Source organism: Rosa chinensis, chromosome 6, assembly GCF_002994745.2.
Source record: "Rosa chinensis cultivar Old Blush chromosome 6, RchiOBHm-V2, whole genome shotgun sequence".
Classification (NCBI taxonomy): domain Eukaryota; kingdom Viridiplantae; phylum Streptophyta; class Magnoliopsida; order Rosales; family Rosaceae; genus Rosa; species Rosa chinensis.
In genome coordinates, this window is record NC_037093.1 from 16,521,500 (window position 1) to 16,533,216 (window position 11,717).

Here is an 11,717-nt window from a genome sequence, read left to right on the forward strand (position 1 = left end):
AAGGTGACGTTGGCAAGAAACCTATATTAATTAGGATATATATATATGCTGCTGCCGCCATTATTATAAAAGAGAGAGAGAGTTAACCTAGTTATTGGTGTATTGGGTTTTTGGGTAGAGTTTATTCTCAAACTCTAATTGTATTCTCTCAAATTGATTATAGTGGAATTTCTCGCCGGCTCCGAAAGTGGACGTAGCTCAATCACATTGATTGAGTAAACCACTATAAATTCTTGTGTTTGTTTTCTTTTTGTTGTTTGGCCACTCATCTAGTTCCATATCAATATTGTGTTTGTTAGGCTTTCGCACAACAAACTGGCATCAGAGCTCAGGTTCTGAATTGGGAGTTGATTCATTGATTGGAAATCATGGTTGACGAGAAAAAGAAAGGGACTGAGTCTTCAGGTTCTTCGCGTTGGTCAACTTCCAGGCCATCAATTGGTAATGCCAAATTTGAAGTTGAAAAGTTTAATGGCACCAACAATTTTGGCATGTGGCAGTGTGAGATGATGGATGTCTTGTGTCAACAAGAATTGGATATAGCTCTGGAAGATAAACCTGCAGACATATATGATGTAGAGTGGGTGAGAATTAACAAGTGGGCTTGTGGTTCTATCAGAATGTGCCTTGCTAAAGATCAGAAATTCTTTGTCATGAAAGAAACTTCTGCAAAAGTGTTGTGGAAAAAATTAGAAGACCAATATATGATCAAGAGTGCTGAAAATCGGTTTCACCTGAAGAGGCGGCTTTTTCGATTTAATTATTGACAGGGTGTTTCTGTGTCTGAACACATCAGTGATTTCAATAAGATACTTGCAGATTTGGCTAATTTGGATGTGAAAATTAGTGATAAGGATAAAGCGTTGTGTTTGCTAAATTCTCTTCCTGACGAGTATGAGCATTTGATTACAACTTTGTTGCATGGAAAGAATGATGTGAAATTTGATGATGTGTGTAATTCATTGATAAATAATGAGTGCAGAAAGAAAGAGAAGCAACTTCAGAATGTTTCAGGTGAAGCACTTGTAGTAAGGGGCAGATCTGATGAGAGAAAACCTACTGGAAAACGAGGTAAATCTCGTTCCAAGTCAAGAAGTAAATTTCCTGCAAAAGATGAGTGTGCTTTTTGTCGCAACAAAGGTCATTGGAAGAAAGATTGTCCTAAGTTGAAGAATAGAGACAAGAAGGATTCTGAAGTGAATGTTGTAAGAGATGATGAAGATGATGACTTTGATTTTGCTTTGAGTTGTTCATCAGTTTTTGAAGATTTTGAAGAAGAAGAGATTGAGTTTGCTTTGGCTAGTTCATCTGCAGTTGGTTATTCTGACAAGTGGATTATGGATTCAGGTTGTTCACATCATATGTGCCCAAATAGGGAGTGGTTCTCTACTTTCAAGGAGTTGAATGGTGGAATAGTTTTGATGGGAGACAACAGTCCTTGTAGAACAAGAGGAATTGGTACAATTCGCCTCAAGATGCATGATGGAGTAGTCAGAGAATTAACAAATGTTCGGTATGTTCCAAATTTGAAGAAAAATCTTATCTCTTTAGGAACTTTAGAATCAAAACGGCACACAATTACATTGAAAAGTAGAGTTGCTAAAGTTGTCTCTGGTTCACTTGTGATGATGAGAGGTGAAAGGTTTAGAAATTTGTATTTTCTACAAGGGAGCACAGTGACAGGTGAAACAGCAATATCTGAGACTATAGATGATGATGATGCAGACAATACAAAATTATGGCATATGCGTCTTGGACATGCTAGTGAGAAAGCAATGCAGGGATTAGTGAAGCAAGGTCTATTGAAAGGTGCAAAGACAGGAAAATTAGAATTTTGTGAACATTGTGTCTTGGGAAAACAGACTAGAGTTAAATTTGGCACTGCAGTTCATCAGACTAAAGGTACTCTAGATTATGTTCACACTGATGTATGGGGACCTACCAAAACTGCATCTTTGGGAGGTAAGCATTATTATGTCTCTTTTGTTGATGACTTCTCTAGAAGAGTATGGGTGTACACCATGAAGCATAAAGATGAAGTCTTAGATATATTTGTGAAGTGGAAGAAGATGATTGAGACTCAGACCGGTGGAAAAATTAAGAGGCTCAGGTCAGATAATGGTGGTGAATACAAATCTGATCCATTCTTGAAACTATGTCAAGATGAGGGCATTGTGAGACACTTCACAGTTAGAGAGACACTACAACAGAATGGGGTGGCAGAGCGCATGAATCAGACTTTATTGGAGGAAATTCGGTGTATGTTGTCTAATTCTGGATTAGGCAAAGAATTTTGGGCTGAGGCAGTTGTGTATGCAAGCCATCTCATTAATAGGTTACCTACTGCTGCACTTGAGGGAAAAACTCCCATGGAGGTATGGTATGGTAAACTTGCTACTGATGATCATTATTTACATATTTTTGTTTGTCCTGCTTATTTTCATGTCAGGGAAAGCAAGCTAGATCCAAGGGCCAAGAAAGCTATATTCTTGGGATTTAATGAGGGTGTTAAGGGATTTAAGCTTTGGTGTTCAGATGTGAAGAAAGTTGTTGTAAGCAGAGATGTGACTTTTGATGAGGCTTTATGGTTGATCAGAACAAGCAGAAAAATTCTGAAGAGCAGAGAATGACCGTAGAGAGTTTGTAGCAGGTGGAGTTAAAGAAAAAAATTGTTGAAACTCCAATTGATCCAGTGAGTCCTAATGTTGATTCAGATGATTTAAATATTGAGGACATGAGTATTGAAGTAGAGGCTCCAACCCAAGAGCCTACACAGCAAGATGGACCAATTGCAACTACAAAGGGAAAAAGGAATGCTCAAAAGACAGCTTGGCTTAATGATATGGTGACTTATGCACTTCCAGTTACTGAAGAAGAAATTCCTACTACTTATGAAGAAGCTGTCATACATGCAGATTGTGTAGAATGGGAAAAAGCTATGGGTGAGGAGATGAAGTCTCTTCACAAGAATAAAACATGGGAGTTGGTTCAGTTACCGCATGGGAAGAGAGCAATTGGTTGCAAGTGGGTGTTTGCTAAAAAGGAAGGATCACGGTATAAGGCTAGATTGGTAGCGAAAGGCTACGCACAAAAAGAAGGAATTGACTACAATGAGGTATTTTCTCTAGTTGTTAAGCATTCTTCTATTCGTATTTTATTGGCCTTGGTTGCACAGTTTGATCTTGAGTCAGCACAGCTTGATGTAAAAACTGCTTTCTTACATGGTGAATTAAAAGAAGAGATATATATGACTCAGCCAGAAGGGTTTAAAATTGCTGGTAAAGAAAATTGGGTCTGCAAACTGCATAAATCATTATATGGTTTGAAACAATCTCCAAGGCAGTGGTACAAGCGGTTTTATAAATTTATGTTCGGTCAGAAGTACACTCGGAGTCTTTATGATCCATGTGTTTATTTTTGCAAGCTACAGGATGAGACCTTCATTTATTTGCTCTTATATGTTGATGATATGTTAATTGCATCTAAGAGCAAGGTGGAGATAAATAAATTAAAATCACAATTGAGTGGTGAATTTGAGATGAAGGACTTGGGAGAAGCTAAAAAGATTTTGGGCATGGAAATTGAAAGAGATAAATCAAGAGGCAAAGTTTGTTTGTCATAGAAGCAATATTTGAAGAAGGTACTGCATCGGTTTGGCATGAATGATAAATCTAAACCTGTAAGTACACCTCTTGCCTCTCACTTTAAGCTTAAATCTACTATGTCTCCTAGCACAAATGATGATATGAAATATATGGCTAAAGTTCCTTATGCTAGTGCTGTTGGTAGCTTGATGTATTGTATGGTGTGTACTAGACCAGATATTTCACAGGCCTTAAGTATGGTGAGCAGATATATGCATAACCCAAGTAAAGGTCATTGGCAAGCAGTGAAGTGGATTCTACGGTATATTCTTGGTACTGTGGATGTTGGATTAGTTTTTCAGCAAGATAAGACGAGTCAATGTATTGTTGGATATGTGGACTCTGATTTTGCAGGTGATTTGGATAAGTGCCGATCTACTACAGCTTATGTGTTTACTCTTGCTAGTGGACCGGTGAGTTGGAAGTCGAATTTGGAATCTACAATTGCTTTGTCGACTACAGAAGCTGAATACATGGTGGTAACAGAGGGTGCAAAAGAAGCAGTTTGGCTTTGTGGTTTGCTTGAGGACTTGGGAATTATTCAAGAATATGTGGATATTTTTTGTGACAGTCAAAGTGCTATTCATTTAGCAGAGAATCAAGTTACTCATGCTCGTACTAAACATATCAATGTCAAATTTCACAAGATTCATCAGATGGTGGAGGATGGTGATGTTCAACTCCTCAAAATTGGAACTGCAGATAATCCTGCTGATATGTTGACAAAGTCAGTTCCATTGAGCAAGCTCAAGCATTGCTTGAACTTGATTGGTATTTGAAGAATTTGAAATTCCCTACGGGGATGTTGGAGCGGCGATTGGTTTTGAAGTTCTATTTTGGAGAATTTACATCAAGTAAAGCCAAGGTGGAGATTATTGAATTTGGCTTTAATTGAATAGGTGGATAAAAAGTTGATAAGCCCATTGTGAAGGTGACGTTGGCAAGAAACCTATATTAATTAGGATATATATATATGCTGCTGCCGCCAGTATTATAAAAGAGAGAGAGAGTTAACCTAGTTATTGGTGTATTGGGTTTTTGGGTAGAGTTTATTCTCAAACTCTAATTGTATTCTCTCAAATTGATTATAGTGGAATTTCTCGCCGGCTCCGAAAGTGGACGTATGTAACGTCCCGTACCTCAATTTATCAGTTTACTAGTCATTTGGATGGTAAACGACAACTATTTTAACTTTTACTTTCGTTTCCGTACTTTTAGTGGCCCTAAAAGTTGACTTTTTGTTTGAGTCAAAATTTGAGAAAATATTCTTCAGGTTGTAGAGGACGTTAAACCGAGCGCGTGGATATGTGGTACGTAAAAATCGCAGTTCGTATGCAAAAGTTATAAGTGAAATATGACAGTTACTGTTTATGGTGGATTGGTATAAATTTAAAAAGTTACTGTGGCCGGGTAACTTTTCTTTCTTTTCTCTCTCCTTCCCCCGTGCTCTCTCTGTCTCTCTTCTGCAACTCTCTCTCTCTCTCTCTCTTCTGCAACTCTCTCTCTCTCCTGCAACTCTCTCTTCCTCTACCTCTAGGCCACCAAATGGCGAGCTGTGAGCGTCAATAGACTCGTCTCCTCCTCCTTAACACGCATGTAGGAGTTGTTTACGGCGGTTTGGCCGGAAATATGGAGATCGAAGCCAATATTTTTACTGTAGCAAATCGGTCAATGCCGATTTCCGGCCACCTCTGGACATAAACCCAGGTCCATTAGAAGCGCCTTGAGCCACTCTTCATGCTTGCCAAGTTTCATAACCCAGATCGAAGCATGGAGGAAGAAAGCATAATTGGAAAATTTCACTGTACTTCGGTGTGCTTAATTGTTCGGCCACTTCAAGGTATTTTCTGACTTTGTCACAGTTGAGAAAGTTATTGGAAATGTTAAGATGATGCTGTGGATGAAATTTGGTGGCCGGAGGAGGAGTTGGCCGCCGCATGAACAGTGTTGCCGCATGAATAGTGCGACGGGTGAATAGTGCGGTGTATGAACAGTGATTAAAATTCTGTTTTTATTTAGTTAGTTAAATCACATAAATATTGTAGAGCTTGTTTGTGAAGTTTGGTGATTTTTGGAGAAACTTGGAATTAATTATGAATTTATGAAGTTTAGGGTTTCGATTATCGAATTACGAGAATCCGACCGTCGGATATCTCACGGTTCTGCCTTGGAACCTTTAAATTAACGAATTGGTATTAGTGGTATAATTTGGGCTAAATCTGAGGAGAATTGGAAGGTGAAATTATGAGGAATTGATTTTAGGAATTGTATTAAATTATTGAAGAATTATTCACGGAATATAATTGTGTACAGGACGACGTACCGAGCTATTGCTCGATGACGGAACACGAATGCGTGATCGTCAGAATAGTACTGTGAGTGGACTTTTGTTTTAAATAGCGATGCATGCATTTATTTTCTTAAATAATGCTCTAGTGATTATTCATATTACTTTTTGAGGAAATGAATTAATTTTTGGAAATTGATTTCGAATTATATCATGGATTTGCTTTCAATAATGAGTTTCAAAGGTTGGTTTTGATTTATAATATTATTTGATGAATTCCTTATTTCCGAGGTAAATTTCTGGAATTAAGCATATCCCTAATCACCGAGTTAAGCTCCTGGAAGATTTTTAAGATGAGTTTCAATGGAGTTGGATATTCTCAATTGTTTATTGACTTTCGATTTTGGCATCGGGAATGCCTAATTAAGGATTTTGGATTTGGTTGGCTTCTTGGAGATTTTTGGAAATGAGATTTACCTATACTAATTTCCAGTTTTGGTTACGGATTTGAGAATATTTGGGCGTGTGGGACACGCCGTCGATTTATTCCTATTTCTCACTTATCCATATTGAGATTGAGAGTAATCTTGGCGTGCGGGGTCACGTCGTTGAACACATGGTTTCTATCTCGTGAGAAATGTGGGGAAGCTACATGGATTTACTGGTTTTCGATGATTTTTCCTCACCATACGCGGGTTATGTCACTAGGCCAATAACCTCAACATACAACACTTTTTGCACAACGAAAAAAAAAATGTGTTGTGTGATGAAGAAAAGTGAATCACACAACACATTTACAAAACTTGCGTTGTATAAGGTGGTTAAAATTCTGAACTTTTTAGCTAGTAGATCATTGCACAACAGTTATAAGAATAGTTCGTTGTGTGAATGAAAAAAAAAAATAGCGGCATATTTCCCTCTTAGCCTAACTCAAATTTGGCTCTAAATTGGTGTTCCAAAGGACAACAGAATAGTTATATATGTTGTATGCGTGTAGCTTGCAAAATGTCATACAACAGTTTCTGTTTTTGTGTTGTTTGATCAAGGAAGATATATTTGGGCTACTAGGTACAACGGTTTCACTATTTCCGTTGTATGATTGAAAAACTGAGCACCAAATTTTGAGGAAGCTTGCTTGAATGTCTTCTACTAGATACACCTAGTGCAAGCTGTAGAAATTGTACAACAGATTTAAGCTTTTCTGTTATGTGAACTTAGAACTAGGCGGCAACATTTTGAGCCAAAATGCTGTAGGAGCCTTGTTTCCCTCCATGTTTCCACATTTTGATTTTATGTCGTGCACTCCTACGACAGTGTTCTATGATTCTGTTGTGGGATCAACTTGAGAATTCAATAAAGTTTAATGCGTACCCTAGACCTAGCCATATCTTGTGCGAAAGGGAAAAATAGAAAACAAAACCTCTCGAACCTCTCGACCTTTTCTCACTCCTTCTCCGCCTTTCTTCCCCGATATACCGACCCAAAACCTCTGGACCCCTCTCACTCCTCCTCCGCATTTCTTCCTCGATATACCGACCCAAATCCCCATATCTTCTCCTCTTTCCTCTCAAATCCCCAAATCTCTTCTCACCATCCCCATCCTCTCTCTCAAACCCTAAAGTGGCCGACAAAGGTTTGTTTACGGAAATTGAAAGATTCTGTGTTCTGGTACAAAGGGTTCTGGGTTTGTTATTAGGTTTGTCATTGGGTTTCTCAGAAATTAGGGGTTGGGGGTTGTCTCATCCTCTCTGCATATGCTTAGATTGGGGGTTGAGAGTTGTCTCGACTTGAGATTTATAATCCAAACAAGCTATTGAAGGAAGGAAAGCTCTGGGCTCTCTCCGACGCCACAATCGAAACCCTAAGAAGCCGAGGATGGTGCTTCGGAGGCGACTTCGAGAAACTCTAAGCGATGATCCTGATCCACTGGGCATTCGCCGATGAAACCCGCACGGTGGTGAAGTCAATGAAATCGGAGCTCCTCAACATGGATCTCAAATCCGTCGGAGCCAAGTCGTTACCCAACCCGGCCACTCTTCGCAAGTCATCTCATCTTCTCGGTCCCAAAGCCCTTCAGGCAAATACACCTTCATCTGAATTTTTTTACTTATGCCTTTTAGCATAAATGTTTTGCTTAGAAATTTATGATTTTTTGTTAGTTTTGATAAGATAACTTGGGTTACAGACATTATGAGTAGCAATTAATGTTGACGATTTTGCAAGAAATTCTAGTCGGCGGCTTTTGAAACTTGGTCAAAGTGATGGACATGGTGAGGTTCCAGCTATAGAGTACTCGCATATCCCTTCGTTCTCGGACGACGTCATTTCGGGCACTAAGGTAGTGTGTGTGGATTCATGCTTGGGCTTGGTTTTTAAGTACAGGCCAAAACACTCAGAGCATTGTTTGATTCAATTCATATGGATTTCACTTGTAGCATGATGATGCAGTAAAATTGTAAGAATTAAGAAGGGTTAATAGTTAGGATGATACCAGCGTAAGTTGGTGCGGTTGAGAATTTTATTATGAAATTTTGAAACTATATGTTTATGGATCGAGTACCATTATTTGCTACAGATAACAGCTTTTTCGTACATATATGTGGAGAAACTTGCAATTATACTTCCTCATTTCCTATATACTATGTTTGTTGGATATTGCTGCTGATGTAAACCTCAATATGCTTTTAAGGATATGTTTTTAGTGTCTAAACCCTAAACCCAGTTTCTTAAGTTATTTAGGTAAAGTAAACTGTGGGCATATATCAAGTACAAAGCATGCTGAGTTTGTCTGAGATTCTGAAAAGTACAAAGCATTGGGGAGCAGAAGATGATTCGAGAAGCCAATGGCGACCCCAACAAGGCTAACAAGCCGTTCATGCGCTCCTCATCGAGCAACCCCAATAAATGTATATTTAATTGTCTATTAGTTAATTGTTCTATTTTATTGTTATGGTTATGTGGTTGCCTTTTATTTGCAGATTGATTTCTTCACATAATAAACACCCAATGGAAACCAAGGCCACCCAGAGTTCATCAGTTGCTTCTTCTACGACGTCGTTTGGGAGCTCGAAGAAGATGGTGTGGGTTTGGACGGAGAGCAAGCAGGTCATGACAGCCGCCATGGAGAGAGGCTGGAACACCTTCCTGTTTCAGAGTCAGAAACTCGCCGTTGACTGGTCTTGTAAGTTGATTTAAACTTTTAGAGTCTATTTTGATCTGGGTTTTTGCTGTAAGTGTGAGATTTTGATAAAGGTGGAAGCTTTAGGTGGAATTGCATTTGGGTTTTGTTGGGTTTTTGCTGTAACATTGAGATTTTGATAAAGGTGAAAGCTTTCGGTGGAATTGGATCTGGGTTTTTGTTGTGAATGGAATTTGAGTTTCATTTAAGGGTTTTATTTTGAATTTGAGCAGCGATTGCGTTGATAGATCCTCTTTTGATCAAAGAGAGAGGGATTTTCAATAGCGAGAACACAAGAGTTGCCACAGTTGCTTGATATTTTAATACACTGTTCTGGATTTGGTTTTAAGAATATGATTGTTAAAAGCATGCTTTGGTACTTTTTCCTTAGTCTTTGTTATTAGGCTATTTGTGGTAGTTGTGATACCTGCGATTCTTATACTATATCAATTCGATGTTTATAAGTAACATTGGTTGGTAAACATTAACTTGCATTAATCAAGTAAACCGGTTTCTATTCATTTAGCTTCTATTGTCATTGTTTTATTGTGTTTTGTCTTAATTTGGAAAACAAACACCACATATTTATGCCAATTGTATTGTATTTTGCTTCTAGTTTCTACTGCAATTAACTTGTATCTACTTAAAGTAACCTCTGTTTTTGTTGAATATATAACTGATGGATATATCTACAAGTTTCTACTGCAATTAACTTGTATCTACTTAAAGTAACTTTTCTTTTCTTTTTGAATATATAGCTGATGGATATATCTAGTTTGTCTGCACCAATTCAGGTCAAGCTGACTGCTTATTAAGAGTTAAAATAGTAATGTTTATGACTTAAAAAGAAGTCTTCTGACCTTTTTTGTTCTATTACAGAACTATACTGATCATGTGGGCAAGAAATGTACGTTTCGGCTTCTTACAGAACTATACTGATCATGTTTAGAGGAATTCATTTGCACTTTCATATAATTAAATGACTCTAACTTGTCAAATTGTCTCCATAATTCTTTGCTCTTGTTGATTGCGGTCTCTTGTCATACTAGTATCAATGTCATACACAGCAACCTCAGATTGCAGAACTAGATATACCAGTTTGACACTTCAGATTAGTGTGTTATTTATTTTACTATATATCAGCTAGCTGTGTACTCGATCTTATTTGGGATTGACTATTATTGGGTAGGCAGGTGAGCTTATGAAATTTGAGTACCAAAAGAAGGTCGCCTCGCTGAGCAAGCTAAAGAAATGTAGTACTAACTCAGAAGCATTGGAGAAATCAAGAGCAGCAGTGAGTCATCTGCATATAAGATACATAGTTGACATGCAATCCATGGACCCAACAGTATCAAAGATAAACTCTTTTACTTTCAGGCTGTTGCAGGGTGAGTTTGCAGTGTACTCATATTTGACATTCTTTGGTTGTGATTTTGTCTGTGGTTGGAGTCTTTTAACTTTGCACCTGATAATTACATTTCTAGATGAGCAATTTCAAACAGCTTATTATAATTCAATAGAGGAAATTGAATTTGATAACATCGAACTAGATTCTATTAATTTTGGTTGCTTAGGTACTTTTGGTTGATCAAGGCTTTGGTAGATAGTTTAATGGGTCTGATGGTGAGTTGTGGGTAGTTGGTGGGGAGGGCAGGTAAAGGTTTAGGTCCTAGGTTCTGAGTATTAATAAATGAGTTGTAGACTTGTAAATTTTGCTAGGAGGTCTTTTCACCCAGAAGCATTATAATAATGCCTTGTTAGGAGCTTCTGATACCATTTTTGCTGCTGTCAAGTGTGAACTTTTTCTGGGTTGAATTATGTTCTTTTGGTGAAGTACAGTAGCTGTTTTTAGTTAATGCTTAGTTGTAATATATTTTCCTTACTTCAGATATTTTCCTACTCGAGCTAGATATGGTATTATTCCCTCAAGGGAGGAACCCAACTTTGATAAGATAGCAGTTAGTTAGAACACTTCCCTAACTTTTTGTTTTCTGGGTTTTCAATTTTTTTGGTTGACATATCTTAATGCTTTTGCAATTTTGATTACTTAGAAATGAGTGAAAAACTAGGTTATCAGATCCTCTTCCCATGACCAGACATTTATTTTACCTGATTAAATCCTTCATAACCTTGAATTTTGCTTATTTTGTTTGCAGCTTTGGGAATATCTAGTGAAATGTTGCCTAAAGAGTCACTAAGTGATCAAGCATGGAATACCAAGCAATGAAGCAAAATATATTTTCTTTCATCATGTAAATTCAACTAGCTATGAAACTTTATAGCAATGACATAATACTTGGATTCAATATTTGGTGGATATATTGGAATTTTATTGATGTATCACATTGCTTTTGGTGTAAATATTAATCATTGTTCATTGGATAATGATTTCAAGCACTAATATAGTAAACTTCACACAATTAGTCACTGTTCATTAGGTAAAATGGAGCATTATTAACAATGCACAAAATCCAGAAAAGATGATTATCACACAACATAATTTCTTATGTTAATAATGTTGTCTGAAGTAACAATTTGGATGTTCACACAATGAATCCTTATATAACATGCAACGGTTCTAACAAACATACGTTGTCTGATTTACAAT

The 11,717-nt window shown here is 37.5% G+C and overlaps 1 protein-coding gene across 5 annotated transcripts; it reads left to right on the top strand.

Annotated features, from left to right (window-relative positions):
* Positions 1-5,960: 5,960 nt before the first annotated feature.
* LOC121049863 lies at positions 5,961-11,488 on the top strand. 5 transcript variants are annotated; one of them, XM_040508158.1, is made up of 5 exons: positions 5,987-6,019; positions 8,164-8,269; positions 8,671-9,112; positions 10,303-10,497; positions 11,266-11,488. In XM_040508158.1, the coding sequence occupies exons 3-5, from the start codon at positions 8,881-8,883 to the stop codon at positions 11,334-11,336; spliced, it is 498 nt and encodes a 165-aa protein (XP_040364092.1). In that variant the 5' UTR covers positions 5,987-6,019; positions 8,164-8,269; positions 8,671-8,880; the 3' UTR covers positions 11,337-11,488. The 5 variants fall into 5 exon arrangements, 4 of the variants coding, with proteins under 4 accessions (XP_040364091.1, XP_040364092.1, XP_040364090.1 ...); XM_040508157.1 differs by lacking the exon at positions 8,164-8,269 and having other exon boundaries at positions 5,961-6,019; XM_040508159.1 differs by lacking the exon at positions 5,987-6,019 and having other exon boundaries at positions 6,873-8,837; positions 8,910-9,112.
* Positions 11,489-11,717: the final 229 nt, after the last annotated feature.